At 41.1% G+C, this 17,259-nt stretch overlaps 2 protein-coding genes across 6 annotated transcripts in view; one reads left to right on the forward strand and one right to left on the reverse strand.

Moving 5' to 3' along the window:
• The first annotated feature begins 4,223 nt into the window (after positions 1-4,223).
• Positions 4,224-8,621, forward strand: LOC139542500 (tumor necrosis factor receptor superfamily member 9-like). Its single transcript, XM_071347984.1, has 7 exons — positions 4,224-5,656; positions 6,076-6,195; positions 6,328-6,471; positions 6,588-6,660; positions 6,865-6,989; positions 7,083-7,220; positions 7,378-8,621. The coding sequence occupies exons 1-7, from the start codon at positions 5,521-5,523 to the stop codon at positions 7,488-7,490; spliced, it is 849 nt and encodes a 282-aa protein (XP_071204085.1). The 5' UTR covers positions 4,224-5,520; the 3' UTR covers positions 7,491-8,621.
• A 1,963-nt stretch (positions 8,622-10,584) lies between these two features.
• LOC139542498 (coiled-coil domain-containing protein 50-like) overlaps positions 10,585-17,259 on the reverse strand; it is a 36,940-nt gene continuing 30,265 nt past the window's right edge. For all 5 annotated transcript variants that reach the window (XM_071347981.1, XM_071347978.1, XM_071347980.1 and 2 more), the window contains 3 exons: positions 12,681-12,769; positions 12,370-12,470; positions 10,585-12,275 (listed from right to left, as the gene is read on the reverse strand). In XM_071347981.1, the coding sequence (XP_071204082.1) occupies positions 12,124-12,275; positions 12,370-12,470; positions 12,681-12,769 (342 nt within the window). In that variant the 3' untranslated portion in view covers positions 10,585-12,123. The remainder of the gene's footprint in view (positions 12,276-12,369; positions 12,471-12,680; positions 12,770-17,259) is intronic.

Raw genomic sequence — 17,259 nt, forward strand, 5'->3', positions numbered from 1 at the left:
TGCACAAGGGCATGACAAAGAAAGTTTAAAAGTTGTGTAATGCCTTCTCCCAAACCAGGTGTTGCACTGCACTATATACTATGTAATGCCCTGACGCTTCTTTCTCTCTGTCTCTCAGTCTGGCCTTGTTCTCACCTGAGAAATACATTTGGCAATGTCTTCCTCTCTGTCCTAAGAGGACATTCCCATTTTCCCATTGTGTGAGTGTGTGAATAATTATAACATATTTTATCTTTGTTCTTCTGTCAGTACAATGTCATCACATTCCCTTGAGACATTCACCAAGCTTAAAAGCATAAACTGGGCTCAATTCTGACCCCAGTGTGTCAAAAACGTCATCATTTTGAAACCCTTTCTTTGACCCATTTTCAAACTTTGTCAAGCAACTAGTCACCAAAAAATAATAAAGACTGCTATGATTTCTTTGTTAATATGGAGGAATGAAAATATATAATTATATTTTGTATACTAGTGGGGAGCTTATGTCACGCCCTGGCCAGAGAGAGGCTTTAATTCTCTATTTTGGTTAGGCCAGGGTGTGACTAGGGTGGGCATTCTAGTTTCTTTATTTCTATGTTTTCTATTTCTTTGTGTTTGGCCGGGTGTGGTTCTCAGAGGCAGCTGTATGTCGTTGTCTCTGATTGGGAATCATACTTAGGCAGCCTTTTTCACCCCTGTGTTTGTGGGTAGTTGTTTTAGTTACATTACAGAACTGTTCGTTTTTCTCATTGTTATTTTTGTTCTAGTGTTCAGATTTAATAAAATATCATGAACATGTACCACGCTGCGCTTTGGTCCACTCCTTCTTCATCAGATGAGTGACAGCTTAAGCAAAAAAATTACTAAATTGTGCACTGTGATAAAAGCACAACATTTGGCACATTGGTAGATGTATGTAGTACAGTATACCCTGAAAATATATAGATATGGAGCCACCATTGGCCCCATGGGGTCCTGGCAGACATTTTTTTAAATGGCAGCCGATGGTACAAAAATTGTACCGGCGAACTGAAAAGTGAAACTGAAAAGCTGTCATTTGTGACTGAAACTTGTAAACGTGTGCTGTTAACAATGTACATTTGTTGATTGCTAGGCATACAAATAAGATTATTTATTGATACATTTGAAACGAGGTCTAGTTGTGGCTGCACCCGGACTAGATTGTGAACGACTCTTGGAGGAATGCATTGCTTGACTGCCATGAGGGTGATAAGTAGCCTGAAGACTTACACTAAATTCTTCAGGTGCATTGTTGTTAGCCACAAGGCCTATCTCTCACGGGGGTGGGCCATGGTTGGCGTTTCATTCACTACCGAAAATGTTGACAAGAGGACACCCAACGGCCGGCAGTGGGAGTTGATGGAGCAGAGGTTCTGCTAATTTTCTCATTGATAAAACATTTGATCTCCATACAGTTTTCTGTTTCCAAAACTAGAATATGTAACTAACAGAGTGGACTGTGTTTTGTAGACTTTACCCTTTGCCAACGTTTCAAAATATTGGCTTGTTTAGGAGGAGTGCAAGGACGAATTGAGTTATTGCAGACGCGCAACTCACAGAGTAGGCGTTCCCTAACAGAAATATGCAAATAAAATGTTTAGAACACACCAATAGAACCTCACTAGCTCATGCTTGGCTCTGCCCACCTCCTTAGTTATGAAAATATTTGCTATGGACAGATAGAACAAGGATTTAGTTATACAAATCTTTGCTATGGTGGATCAAAAGTAACTCTCCTGTAAAAAATAAACTTCAGTCTTTCTTCTAAACTAAGCTAGAGTGGTTTTTACAGCAATTTTATATCGGCTCTACTTGATGCTAGCTAGACGAACGTTTGCAAAACTAGCTAGATAAATACATTACATGACCAAAAGTATGTGGACACTTGCCGGTTGAACATCTCATTCCAAAATCATGGGCATTAATATGGAGTCGGTCCCCATTTGGTGCTACACTCTCAGCCTCGCAGTCGGCTTTCCAATTCATCCCAAAGGTGTTCGATGGAGTTGAGGTCAGGGCTCTGTGCACGCCAGTCAAGTTCTTCCACACCGATCTCAACAAACTATTTCTGTATGGACCTTGCTTTGTGCACAGGGACATTTTCACGCTAAAACAGGAAAGGGCCTTACCCAAACTGTTGCCACAAAGTTGGAAGCACAGAATCATCTAGAATGTCATTGTATGTATGTTGCAGCGTTAAGATTTCCCTGTACTAGAATGAAGGGGCCTGAAACATGAAAAACAGCTCCAGACCATTATTCCTCCTCCACCAAACTTTGCAGTTGGCACTATGCATTGGGGCAGGTAGCATTCTCCTGGCAAACCCAGATTCGTCCATCGGACTGCCAGATGGTGAAGCGTGATTCGTCTCTCCAAAGAATGCATTTCCACAGCTCCAGAGTCCCAATGGCGGCGAGCTTTACACAACTCCAGCTGACGTTTGGCATTGAGCATGGTGATCTTAGGCTTGTGTGCGGCTGCTCGGCCATGGAAACCCATTTCATGAAGCTCCCGTCAAACAGTTATTGAGCAGAAGTTGCTTCCAGAGGTAGTTTGGAACTCGGTAGTGAGTGTTGCAACCGAGGACGATTTTTACACGCTTCAGCACTCGGTGGTCCCGTTCTGTGAACTTGTGTGGCCTATAAATTTGCGGCTGAGCCGTTGTTGCTCCTAGATGTTTCCACTTCACAATAACAGCACTTACAGTTGACCGGGGCAGCTCTAGCAGGGCAAACATTTGACGAACTGACTTGTTGGAAAGGTGACGTCCTATGACGGTGCCACGTTGACAGTCACTGAGCTCTTCATAAGGTCATTCTACTGCCAATGTTTGTCTATGGCGATTGCATGGCTGTGTGCTCGATTTTATACACCTGTCAGCAACGGGAGTGACTGAAATAGCTGAATCCACTAATTTGAAGGGGTGTCCACATACATTTGTATATATAGTGTAGCTAGCTATTTACATCCTATCAAACCTGTCGTCTTCTGTGTTTGGTTAGCCTCCTATGTTTGGTTAGCCTCAATGCCAGGGCAAGCAAGGTTAGGCATCAAGCTAGCTAACTTATCCTAGCAATGACGCTCGCAGTATATCTAGCTAGCGAGAAAGTTAAACATTTGGCTAGCTGGCATCGGGAGTATGGGGTAACGTTAGTTACAGTAGTGAGGGTGAATTAAATGATTTCTTCAACATCTGGCTAGCTAGTTATCTAGCTAGCTAGTTGTAGCCAAAGGACTTTCTACAATTTCTAGCTAGCTAGCTAGCTAGCAACATTAGTCTGGCTCATCTGGTGTCCAGTGTGAATTTAAGTATGCTCCCTCTAATTCTCTCTTTTTCTCTCTCCTCTCGGAGGACCTGAGCCCTAGGACCATGCCTCAGGACTAACGTAAACTCACTCACTTTTGTACATCGCCTTGGTCTGTACAATTGACCTTATTTTAGCACCACAAAAACGTAATACTTCCAGATCAACTGTAATTTCAATACCATTGTAAAGCACATTTCTCCCCTTTCCAACAGAATTCACGCCGAGACCTTCACGCTGCCCGTTTCTGCATAATTCAAGAAGGCAATGAGCTCCTTCGGGTCTTTTTAAAAATGGCGGGTGGGGAAGCGAAACTAATGCGTGATAGTGAGAAGGAGAGGAGATGTATGGGAAAACTTATCACCTTATCGCCTCTAAAATGAAAATAAAACACTATAAAGAGTTTATATAATGTGTCATTACATACCTATTTGAAGGTTTGTGTCGAATTTGAATCAGGTTTTTAGGGCGATGCTAAAGTGATCTTCAGATGTAAACAGCGGCTTTGAGATTCATGATCGCTTACAGTGATGACCCAAAAATGACTAGGTATCCCCCCTTACCCCGTCACTGTCCATTTCTTGTTTTTAAACGATGCGAGAAGTGCTACACCTGGTGGAGAGATTGTAAGACAGAAATAGTTGTTTTACTTGCTGTACGTTACGGCATGACACATCACGATGTAACGGAGGGTCCGTTTTTTTCTACTTTTCTCCAATACTATAGAGCCATTACCATGTTGATCAACGCTTGAATAGAAACATAGATTACACCCCAGATTTTGAAGTCAACACAGTCGCTACAGTCCCATTAGTTTTCTTTGTAGCCTCGTTTGAATGTCGCGGTTGCGCACATTTGTACTGAATGGGTTGAGTTTACATTACCTGGCCTGATGACTCCTTGCTGTCCCCAGTCCACCTGGTCATGCTGCTGCTCCAGTTTCAACTGTTCTGCCTGCTGCTATGGAACCCTGACCTGTTCACTGGAAGTGCTACCTTGTCCCGGACCTGCTGTTTTGTCTACTCTGAATGATCGGCTATGAAAAGTCAATATGACATCATTCATATTCTTGAGGTAGTGTTAACGCAATTCGAGCTAGCCCACCAAGACCAGACCAACCCTGTTTGACTTCAAAGTAGAGGCATTAGATACAGCTTTTTTTCTTGAATTTGAACAAAGAGGTACGCTACAACAGGACTTGGTTTTCGCCATTTGTATTGAGAAAAGACCATAAGCCTTAGATCGGATATATAATTCACCAATATCTACCCCAAAACCGACGTCCCAACCAGGAAACGAAAGAAGAAACTAACGGGCGTAGCATTTGACGGGAGCATGGAGTCTGGGTAGCCAGGCAAGATGATACGCAATACGATTCGTTCTCGAGTTCGCTGAGCACAGGCTGTATGTTTTAGTTTCTCATTCTGGCACAATGCGATCAATTATCCGTTCTAAACATGTATTTCTATGCTCATGATCCATTTTCCTTCGCGCATTGGAGGTCGGTTTAAGTCTCTGGAACCGCTGAGCTGGAGGAGCGAACGGCTAAAATAAACGTCGTTCAAAGAGAACGAATCGTTCAACTGCACATCACGTCTCCACTCGTGGACCGCAACTTCAATGAGTAGGCTACAGGACAGAAGATAACGTGTTATCATAGGAAACTGAAGACAAACTGTTGATAATCTTTTCATTCTCCAATGTAGTTTCGTTACTTGTATTTGTCATTTCAACTTTTTATTAAACATCTCCCTGCTTCCAATTAGTTCTGTTGACATATCCCTTTCAAGCACTTAATCTGCGTCTCAAATAGTTTATTTTACGCATGCAACAAGTGACAAATAGATAAACGTTAGGATTTGTCGGCGGCAGGTAGCCTAGTGGTTAGAGCGTTGGGCCAGTAACCGAAAGGTTGCTGGATTAAATCCCTGGGTTGACGAGGTAAAAATCTGCCCCATCATTGTAAATAAGAATGTGTTCTCAACCTATTTGCCTAGTTAAAAAAAAAAATGTGTCCACGCCCCCCCCCAATCTACATAAAGGCAGGAGAGTTTGAAGTCTCATCATATGAGAGGGTGCTTTCAAGTAGGGTACTGCTGTTGTCTATTCCATTTGGATTATTATTACTGTCAAGCAACTGCACTGCTGTCACCTGGCATCCATAGCCCTTCTGTGTTCCTAATTTTCTGTGTGAATTGGAGGGCAGCGAGAGAAGATGCATCTGGTCCTCAGGGTACTGTGTATCTCTATGCTCACACTGTGTTGCCTGAGTAGCGCTGGTGAGATAGGTTGTAAACAATGGACAACCTCTGCTGGTTCTCCTGATGTCTGCTGTGAAAGGTGCAATCCAGGTAAATGTCTAAACTAGGCTACTGTAAATGGCTTAACTTTAAATGTAACCTATAAATAATCAAGAATTAATGTAATAGGGCTTGGATTTTGAGAAGTAAATTCTCAAGGCTTTATCTGGTTAAATGATCTCTTTCATGGGGATGAACAATCTAGTGTATCCCAGGTTAATTAAATCATATGTATCCTTTAGTGGGTATACCACAGTGACCCAGTTGAGTTTCAGTGGCTTCTATTAGTACCACAAGAGGGGAGTGTATGGATAATGATCAAACAACTGTATCTGGCATGTGGAAGAGGACTGGAAATAGTTTCCTATCAAATATATTTACCGTCCACTGCAATTGCTACTGATGGAGCGATTGTGATGTTATTATGGATGTAGATGTGTTTTCAATTGTTGTCTGTGTATTTTGTGTAGGGAACCGTCTGGTGACACGCTGTGGACCAGACCCAGAAAAGCTCTGCGTTCCATGTAGGAATGAGACCTACACAACTGATGGTACATCACACTCCTGTCTCAGGTGTACTCAGTGTGTAGGTATGTCACCAGAGATTTACCCATTTGATAGAATCTATTCTCCTCTATACTTAAATATCTATTGTTGATGAGCGAGACATTTTAACATATATTCATTTCACTCCTCTTTCGCTTGCTTGTGTGTGTGTGTAGGTGGCGCCCAATTCCTTAAGAAGGCCTGTACAAAAAGCAAGGACACAGAATGTGACTGTAGGGCAGGATTCCGATGTGGTGATGACCACTGTTCCTTCTGTGTTGAGGAGTGTGGGAAAGGCCAGGAACCTCTTCCCGCTGCACGTAAGACACACATCTGTACCTGCAGACATTAAAGTCGAAGAAGTTATCTGGCATGCCTAGTAAGACACATGGAAAATGTTCACCAAGTCCGACCCTTTGCATGTCTGTCTCCATAGGGTCCTGCCGGAATTGTCCAGATGGGACCTTCAATGACAAAATCCATGAGAAGTGCAAGTCTTGGAGAACAAGGTTAGATTTAATCCCCCCCTTTAAACTCTGAGTTTGCGTCAATATTGGAATTACCGATAGTACTAATGCCATTGCATAAATTACCGTATGCAGCAAAACACTTGACTTAATCTCAGCAACTCAGAACTAAAATCCTCCGCCATGGCTACTCAATGTAATCTGATATTGGAGAGCCAATCCTTAATCTTTATTTCTCTGTCCTAGCTGTCTGCATCCCAAGGAACACATTGTTGCAGTGGGAGATGCAGTTAGTGACAGCAAGTGCGGCATTGCCAACATTGTAACGCCCGAAGTCAACACCTTACCTTCAACACAGGCGGACCCTGAGGGTAAGACCAGTGTATCTAACCCATAGCAAAATGTATGTTATATCACCTTGTTTTTAAAAAAAGATGACAAAGCCTCTTTCTTTGATGGCACAGGGCTGGTTTGGGCTATAAGTGCCTCATTTGGGGTCTTTATCATCCTTATCATCTTGTTTCTGGTCATCATCACTAAAAAGAAGCCAGAGAAGACAGCCCCCAAGGAGCCAACCCTTAATGAGCTAACTCACCCTACAGGTAATTAATGCTTATACAATTTTATTCATTCCTACTCATCATACTGCAGTGCAATATAATTCTTCGTCAGCTTTCAAACTGTAATCCTGAACGAAGCGTCAACATAATTTAATCTGAGATTGAGCCAATCTTCACCTCCGCTCTCCCTCCATCTCAGATGAACCCAGGAGCCTGGTGGTGACCAGTTTCCATCACCCTCAGCAGGAGCAGGGCAGCAGCTCTGAAATCCTGTGCTCCCAGGACTTTGAGACCAAGCTCCTGCCTGTGTGAGTGGCAGTGGACTTACTTTCTCGTGTACTTATTTCTACTTCATGTGTTTTTGTTCCACTTTATTTTTTTAATTTATTTTTTTAATGTATTACTGATATTTATTGTTGCATTGTTGGGAAAGGCATTTCACTGTACTTGTGCACGTGACAATTAACTTGGAACAGGGTCATACTATTGATCACTACTTCACACTGGCACTCGGATGCCTACACATTGCTAGCTGACGCTACTGCTGATACAGTTGGACTCCAGCTCTGCTGGACCATGCTACTGAGTCGCTGGGAATAAGACATTGAGGCTTAGATCATTTTTTGAATTTGTGATATTTTTAATACCCCAGTCATTTTCTTATCTCACAGGCACATTCAAAGGTAAACTAGGTCACTATGTTAAGATTATGTACATGTCAGCTAGCAAACTGATATTCAAATGTCAGTAGTGATGGGGAAGTTTAGGGGGAAAAACAATGTCACTATATGACATATGCATTAGCAATTGGCTACAGCTGGACTAGTTCAACTATTTACATTTTCTGGTTTCATAAAGGACATTTGCCATCAGTTTATGGCCTGAATATGAAATACTACTCTTGAAATGTGTATGAAGGTAGTATCAGAGCCATGACCTGTCTTAATGTAACAGTGAATGAGGGGGTACAGCAGTAAAAAAAAGACAGGAAGCGCTGTATAGTTGTGACTGGCAGCCTCCATGCCTCCCACTGGCTTATACAGTATCATAGTCACGTTTTTTTCTCAGTTCCCTGAATGGCTAAACCTAGCTGCCCACAGTTTCTAAGCTGAAGGGAATACCCCTACTTAATATACTGTACAACCCGAAGTGTGACGAACGTTTTATTGCGCAAGGTTTGACGAAGAGCAAGTGCAGAGTAATGCCTCAGCACTTTAAGAATTAGATTTATGATAAATGTACCAATGTGGTACCGTATGTGACTTGGAGCCACTTTCCTGTGTGACTGTACTGCTTTTGTTGACTGGTATCGAGTCAAGGACATTCCACTTGGATCATTCATCCCACCCTCCCCTGTAACCATTCCAAGTCATTGCTGTAAATGAGAGAATGTGTTTTCAGTCAACCTACCTGGTTAAATAAACATTGACAAAGACATTGAAATGTGTGCAGGATACAGTATGATGTTATAATAAAGGCAGCTTAAAATCTACCGAACTTGACATTTCCAGGAAGAGATTTAGAAAAGGGTCTGGACATTCCAAATAATGTAGGGGAAATGCTAAGGTCAGAGAATCCTCTCAGGTGGGGGTTTCCCCTTTACACAGAAGTGTATCTAAAGTAACTGGAAAAGTCTGTTAAATAATACAAATATTAATTGCGCTTGACACACAATTTACAATGTAGGCAATAGGCGTTGAATGTGATCAAAGGGATTCCTTTAACCTAGTCTGATAAAATCAAAACCAGAGTGAACTCTTTCACCACTGTAGGTTTGCAATCATAAGCATTATCTATCGGTGTTCCTTCGGCTTGCTGGAAATGCTTAACTCAAGCCCACTTAGCCCTGGTTGTAAAAAAGAAAGAAATACTCCCTCTGGGCTTTCTGCTAGGCAGAGCTGGGAAAGCCGAGAGGATTATGATTAAATGTGTCATATTAATCCCATTGTACTATCACTGCTGGGAAATGACACGAGGAGTAAATAAAGCTAACAGAATCATGAACGCTGTATGACTAATAGGAGTCACACAGGGAAGAGGGGAAACAGTGTCAAACACGCTGGAAGAGCATCTCAGGCAGAGGATCCTATAGAAACTTCCCTTTCAGATCTGTACTAATGTAACCTTTACTTTTCATGCAGCCTGGTCTCTGACCAGACGTAGCATAGTAAATGTAAATCCAGAATACTCAAATTATATAGTATGATATGTTACGGTTACTTAAGGCAAAAGTAGGGTTGTTGGTCGGTGTGGCTGGATGGCCGTTTAACGCGAACATCTCGCACAAGTTCGAATCTCACCGCGGACAACTTAACTTTTTACTACCTTTTAGTTACTTTGCAACTACATAGCATGTTAGCTAATGCTCCCCCTAACCTAACAACCACTAGCCCAGCTAATGTTAGCCAGCTGGCTAGAATTCGTAACATATCATACGTTTTGCAAATTTGTGACGTATGAATTACAATTAATAACATATCATACAAAATGGGTGATGGACAGCCACATTAATACATACCATACAAAACATCATACTAAATGGAGTGTCTCGGATTCATGTACAGAATAATACGAAATGCTCAGAGACCAGGTTGCCCTTTCAGATCTGTACTAATGTAACCTTCACTTTTCATGAGTCTACAGAGAAGCAGAGTAGTGCATCACAGTTCACACCCACGCTTAGTTACTGTATTTTTCTAGTTTGACAGGCGTAGCCCACTGAGATGGAACATCTCACATTTCACAATTAGGGCCTACACGGTGGAAAATGTGAACCCACACTCATGGAATGGGCCTACAGTAGTAGTAGTGTAAATTAGTCATCACCACCACAAATTACTGTCACAGTAATCCGAGGACAGGCCTTTAGAAAGCCAGTTACACTAAAGATGAGTCACATTGATGGATTTTTAGAGTGCCGTCCATGTGAATATCCTTAAGTACTTGGACTGGCCGGATCCTGGGATTTTATTATGAATTGTATGTCTTCTCACTTAGGCTCAGAGATTTTGTTGATTAAATAAGCAATATTGTTTCATATTTTGATATTCTTTTTAAAAATAAAGAACTAGCAAATACCACTGGATTGTCTTATTGTATCTATCTTACCACAAAGATGGTGGCAGGAAATGTGCCCCGTGTGGCTTAGTTGGTAGAGCATGGCGCTTGCAATGCCAGGTTATAGGTTAGATTACCACAGGTGAACCAGTACAGAAAAATGTATGCACTCACTACTGTAAGTCACTCTGGATAAGTGTCTGCTAAATGACAAATGTAAAATTGTAACTTACATCAATATGACTTATTGATGACCTTGAAAAAATAAAAGATCAGCTACATTTACTGCAGCACATTTGTCTCGTCAGCATCAGCTTCTCTAAGAGGAAGTAATGTCACAGCTGAGGTGTATCATGGGTGTTCATTTTATTCAGAAACACTTCAGAGAAACCTGAGAGCACTGATCCCAGTGCTATAAAGATAACAGTTCTAGCAGTGACTTGTCTAACATGTAGTTGCTGTATTACTGTGTAAAAAAAGTATGTTTAAATAAAAAGGAATGAAAATGTAGAGTATGGAACTCTGTTGAATGTACTCAATTGACAGTTTGAGTGGTGCAAAATGACCAGAAGCAGAGAGTTGGTGGGAAAACTAGATTGAGGAAGGATGCAGTTTAGTAGTTGCATTTACATAACTACTCAATGTAAAGTTTAGGTTCATGGGAGAAGGTGGAGTTACCTCATATCAGCAGCATGCTCGGTTTGCCGTGATCTCCTGTCATACAGCATAACTTAAGTGTTCACAGCATAACTGTAAACACTGAAGATGTGGAGTTAGAGGATGACTACAGTACAGCAAGGGGATTCCAGGTCATAAACATATGACTTGACAGCCTAGGCTTAGACAATCCAGTATTTCCCCAATGGGCTAACAGTGACAATTTTATTTCCCAGTCATTGGGAAACTTATTGACACTTTAGATGCGAATTACATGATAAGTCTGTTCTCAAAGATCCCCTCAGGTCTTTCTCAGACAGATATCAAGAGGGGATAGCATCTCTAAAATAGGGTTTAAGAAGTGTTGCCATGTGAATCGGAGTGTTACTCAGATCTCCCCTTAATAATACTAAATAAGAAAACAAAAAAGTCAAACAATAAAACAAACTGATTGATATTAACCTTCTCTCATCAACACAGAAGGCAAATATGAATAGGCAAGGCCAACTATACTGAACAAAAATATAAATGCCACAATTTCAAATATTCTCCTGAATTACAGTTCATATAGGGAAATCAGTCAACTGAAATAAATTCATTAGGCCCTAATCTATAGATTTCACATGACTGGGCAGGGGTGCAGCCATGGTTGGGCCACCCACTGGGGAGCCAGGCACAGCCAATCAGAATGAGTTTTTCCCCACAAAAGGGCTTTATTACACACAGAAATACTGTTCAGCGCCATGCTGTTTAATCAGCTTCTTGATATGCCACACCTGTCAGGCGGATGGATTATCTTGACAAAGGATAAAATGCTCACTAACGGGGATGTAAACAAATGTGTGCACAAAATTTGAGAGAAATACGCTTTTTGTGTGTATGGAACATTTCTGGGATCTTTTATTTCAGCTCAGGAAACATGGGACCAACACTTTACATGTTGCGTTTATATTTTTGTTCAGTGTACAATTCTTCCCTTTGAATATTATTGGGTTATATGAACACAGTAAGAAAAAGTACAAAAATCTATGCACTCACTACTTAAACGACTCAAACGTAAAAATAAAGTATCTGGACCAGTCCTTTTAACAAAAACCCCAATTCTTTTTTTTAACTGGTTAAAGTGCTAGTTGGGATAACTAAACAATTTTCTTTACATCCTCTTGCAGCCCGGTAAAGTAATGTGAGGGGTGTGCTGTTATACTCCCGGGCCCATGGTCTCAGACTGACATCACTGCTGCTTACAGTTCTCCTTCTTCTCTTTGGATTTGGCGCGTACAGATTTGTCGCTTTGCCTCTTGGTGGGCGGGATGAACGTTGGCTCCTCCATAAAATCATGTAAGCCGGAGTGAGGAGTGGGATGAGACTGGCAGGAGGATGTGCCTATAAGGAACAACAGGATGTCCTATAACTGCTCATTACCTCTACAGTATAAACTACATGTTATGATGATGATCCGCAGTGTTGTTATTCCTACCAGAGATTGTCGGTCCCGCTCTGATGCTCTCCTTGCCTTGTCTACTGGCCTTGAAGGTTGGGTCCAGTTCCTCTGCAATGTTTCTGATTGGCTGTTGTGGTCTGTAAAGATATGAGTAGTTGGTTGAAATATAGAACTACTTTCATAGCCAAATCTACCACGACATGATTGCAGCCCACTCAACGGATATCTAGCAATTACTTTTTCAAAAGCCCCATACTTCTTCAGCAAATGATAATCAGTCAGGTGCTAAGGAGGGCACTTCCAGCCTGGGGTTTCCCAGTGTTATATACACACACAGAGTGACTCACTGGGTTGTGGGTCTAGGGGCCTGATAGTCTGGAGAGCAGTCTTCAGTAGGAGATGGAAGGTCCTCTGAGTCCAGTCTCTCCCGCTCGATCTGAGACACAGGACAGTAAACTACAGTTATAATTATAAACAATAATATTCGTATTGAAAATGTTGTTTTGAAATGACAGACACTTAATTCAAAAGTAGTGTCAATAGTTAACACTACGTAGGCAATGGCTCATTATAGTTTGTTTTATTCTTCCCCCAATCGCTTTGGTGTGGTACATTTTCACAACTTAGTATTCAACTCAAAATAGATCAAAAAGGCAGGTATTTTAAAACTAAGCACATTTTCCATTGACTAAGTATAACATCCTCATCAGTCACTTTTTCACTAAACTTAAAATCAGTTTAATCTAGAAATACATGTTTCACATTGCAATACATGTTCATATAAAGTAATTCTTCCATAATGCAATGCTCACATTACTTTTGATAGGATCCTCTTCACATTTGTTAAAAATACATTTCACTAGGACTTAAGTGATTATCAATTAAGAGCAGTCGGATTAACGGTTTGGTAAACCTATAGATTTTAAACTGGTTTGTCTACTACACATTTTAAGAACTACATAATGAAAATGGATGTTTGAAGTAAAAATATATTTCTAAACATTTGTAAAAACCTGTTTTAGCTTTGTTATTATGGGGTATGTAGATTGTAGGATTTTCTTTTTAATCAATTTTATAATTTTTTAAATTTGGTATAAGGCTGTAACGTAACAAAATGTAGAAGTCAAGGGGTCTGAATACTTTCCGAAGGCACTGTATGTAACAAATGCATCCTCTAAACATGTGTCCAAATTGCTTTACTAAAATTGCATTGGCCAATGCAGTACTGTAATATTAGTAGGGTGTTCTCCCACTCTGCCCAGTGGGTGAAAACGTGCTTAGGCGATGACATTACACTTCCTTATGTTAAAAAACATGTTTTATATCAACCTATGACCGAATACTCAGGACAGGCTTGTTGCAAACTATTGCGTGATAAACATTGACATAAGTGAAAGAAACAACAGTATGTTGTGTTTATTTCAGAACACCACTTGTATTTTTTGCATCATGATTATGAACGATGTCTTCAATGATCACACACCTTTGATCAAACATGGGAGAAATGGAAACGTGATGGTCAGTCAATTTCAATGGGTAGTGCAAGTGTATTGCCTAGGGGCAGTTTTGAAACATGCATCTTGCATTTATTGCTAATGGATTAACTGGTTGTTAAAATAATTAACTGGTTGTTAAAATAACTACATTGAGAAGATATCATTAAGTTGGTGATGATTAAATCAATGTTCTTATAATCTTATATACAGTGGGGCAAAAAAGTATTTAGTCAGCCACCAATTGTGCAAGTTCTCCCACTTAAAAAGATGAGAGAGGCCTGTAACTTTCATCATAGGTACACTTCAACTATGACAGACAAAATGAGAAGAAAAAAATCCAGAAAATCACATTGTAGGATTTTTAATGAATTTATTTGCAAATTATGGTGGAAAATAAGTATTTGGTCAATAACAAAAGTTTATCTCAATACTTTGTTATATACCCTTTGTTGGCAATGACAGAGGTCAAACGTTTTCTGTAAGTCTTCACAAGGTTTTCACACACTGTTGCTGGTATTTTGGCCCATTCCTCCATGCAGATCTCCTCTAGAGCAGTGATGTTTTGGGGCTGTTGCTGGGCAACACGGACTTTCAACTCCCTCCAAAGATTTTCTATGGGGTTGAGATCTGGAGACTGGCTAGGCCACTCCAGGACCTTGAAATGCTTCTTACGAAGCCACTCCTTCGTTGCCCGGGCGGTGTGTTTGGGATCATTGTCATGCTGAAAGACCCAACCACATTTCATCTTCAATGCCCTTGCTGATGGAAGGAGGTTTTCACTCAAAATCTCACGATACATGGCCCCATTCATTCTTTCCTTTACACGGATCAGTCGTCCTGGTCCCTTTGCAGAAAAACAGCCCCAAAGCATGATGTTTCCACCCCCATGCTTCACAGTAGGTATGGTGTTCTTTGGATGCAACTCAGCATTCTTTGTCCTCCAAACACGACGAGTTGAGTTTTTACCAAAAAGTTATATTTTGGTTTCATCTGACCATATGACATTCTCCCAATCTTCTTCTGGATCATCCAAATGCTCTCTAGCAAACTTCAGATGGGCGTGGACATGTACTGGCTTAAGCAGGGGGACACGTCTGGCACTGCAGGATTTGAGTCCCTGGCGGCGTAGTGTGTTACTGATGGTAGGCTTTGTTACTTTGGTCCCAGCTCTCTGCAGGTCATTCACTAGGTCCCCCCGTGTGGTTCTGGGATTTTTGCTCACCGTTCTTGTGATCATTTTGACCCCACGGGGTGAGATCTTGCGTGGAGCCCCAGATCGAGGGAGATTATCTGTGGTCTTGTATGTCTTCCATTTCCTAATAATTGCTCCCACAGTTGATTTCTTCAAACCAAGCTGCTTACCTATTGCAGATTCAGTCTTCCCAGCCTGGTGCAGGTCTACAATTTTGTTTCTGGTGTCCTTTGACAGCTCTTTGGTCTTGGCCATAGTGGAGTTTGGAGTGTGACTGTTTGAGGTTGTGGACAGGTGTCTTTTATACTGATAACAAGTTCAAACAGGTGCCATTAATACAGGTAACAAGTGGAGGACAGAGGAGCCTCTTAAAGGTCTGTGAGAGCCAGAAATCTTGCTTGTTTGTAGGTGACCAAATACTTATTTTCCACCATAATCTGCAAATAAATTCATAAAATATCCTACAATGTGATTTTCTGGATTTTGTTTCTCATTTTGTCTGTCATAGTTGAAGTGTACCTATGATGAAAATTACAGGCCTCTCTCATATTTTTAAGTGGGAGAACTTGCACAATTGGTGGCTGACTAAATACTTTTTTGCCCCACTGTAGTTGAAGTCGGAAGTTTACATACACCTTAGCCAAACACATTTAAACTCAGTTTCACAATTCTTGACATTTAATCCTAGTAAAACTTCCCTGTTTTAGGTCAGTTAGGATCACCACTTTATTTTAAGAATGTGAAATGTCAGAATAATATTAGAGAGAATTATTTATTTCAGATTTTATATCTTTCATCACATTCCCAGTGGGTCAGAAGTTTACATACACTCAATTAGTATTTGGTAGCATTGCCTTTAAATTGTTTAACTTGGGTCAAACATTTTGGGTAGCCTTCCACAAGCTGCCCACAATAAGTTGGGTGAATTTTGGCCCATTCCTCCCGACAGAGGTGGTGTAACTGAATCAGGTTTTGTAGGCCTCCTTGCTCGCACACGCCTTTTCAGTTCTGCCCACACATAGGATTGAGGTCAGGGCTTTGTGATGGCCACCCCTATACCTTGACTTTGTTGTCCTTAATCCATTTTGCCACAACTTTGGAAGTATGCTTGGGGTCATTGTCCATTTCGAAGACCCATTTGCGACCAACATTTAACTTCCTGACTGATGTCTTGATGTTGACATTTATTTTGTGAAGTGCACCAGTCCCTCCTGCAGCAAAGCACCCCTACAACATGATGCTGCTACCCCCGTGCTTCATGGTTGGGATGGTGTTCTTCGACTTGCAAGCGGCCCCCTTTTTCCTCCATACATAAATGGTCATTATGGCCAAACAGTTCTATTTTTGTTTCATCAGAACAGGAGACATTTCTCCAAAAAGTAAGAGCTTTGTCCCAATGTGCAGTTGCAAACCGTAGTCTGGCTTTTTTATGGCGGTTTTGGAGCAGTGGCTTCTTCCTTGCTGAGCGGCCTTTCAGGTTATGTCGATATAGGACTCGTTTTGCTGTGGATATAGATACTTTTGTACCCGTTTCCTCCAGCATCTTCACAAGGTCCTTTGCTGTTGTTCTGGGATTGATTTGCACTTTTCGCTCCAAGGTACGTTCATCTCTAGGAGACAGAACGTGTCTCCTTCCTGAGCGGTATGATGGCTGCATGGTCCCAAGGTGTTTATACTTGTGTACTATTGTTTGTACAGATGAACGTGGTACCTTCGGGCATTTGGAAATTGCTCCCAAGGATGAACCAGACTTGTGGAGGTCTACAATTCTTTTTCTGTGGTCTTGGCTGATTTCTTTTGATTTTCCCATGATGTCAAGCAAAGAGGCACTGGGTTTGAAGGTAGGCCTTGAAATACATCCACAGGTACACCTCCAATTGACTCAAATGATGTCAATTAGCCTATCAGAAGCTTCTAAAGCCATTACATCATTTTCTGGAATTTTCCAAGCTGTTTAAAGGCACAGTCAACTTAGTGTATGTAAACTTCTGACCCACTGGAATTGTGATACAGTGAATTATAAGTGAAATAATCTGTCTGTAAACAATTGTTGGACAATGACTTGTGTCATGCACAAAGCAGATGTCCTAACCAACTTGCCAAAACTATAGTTCGTTAACAAGTAATTTGTGGAGTGGTTGAAAATCGAGTTAATGACTCCAACCTAAGTGTATGTCAACTTCAACTGTATTTTGGATCAATGGTTGTATGGTGAAAGATGTCTTCAAAATGAATGCA

Source organism: Salvelinus alpinus, chromosome 17 (genome assembly GCF_045679555.1).
Source record: "Salvelinus alpinus chromosome 17, SLU_Salpinus.1, whole genome shotgun sequence".
Lineage (NCBI taxonomy): Eukaryota > Metazoa > Chordata > Actinopteri > Salmoniformes > Salmonidae > Salvelinus > Salvelinus alpinus.

Bases quoted from the DNA above. Each gene is read 5' to 3' on its own strand.
- LOC139542500 (XM_071347984.1), top strand. From the start codon at position 5,521: ATGCATCTGGTCCTCAGGGTACTGTGTATCTCTATGCTCACACTGTGT. The intron at 6,196-6,327 runs GTATGTCACCAG...GTGTGTGTGTAG, and splicing joins CAGGTGTACTCAGTGTGTAG to GTGGCGCCCAATTCCTTAAG. The intron at 7,221-7,377 runs GTAATTAATGCT...CCTCCATCTCAG, and splicing joins TGAGCTAACTCACCCTACAG to ATGAACCCAGGAGCCTGGTG.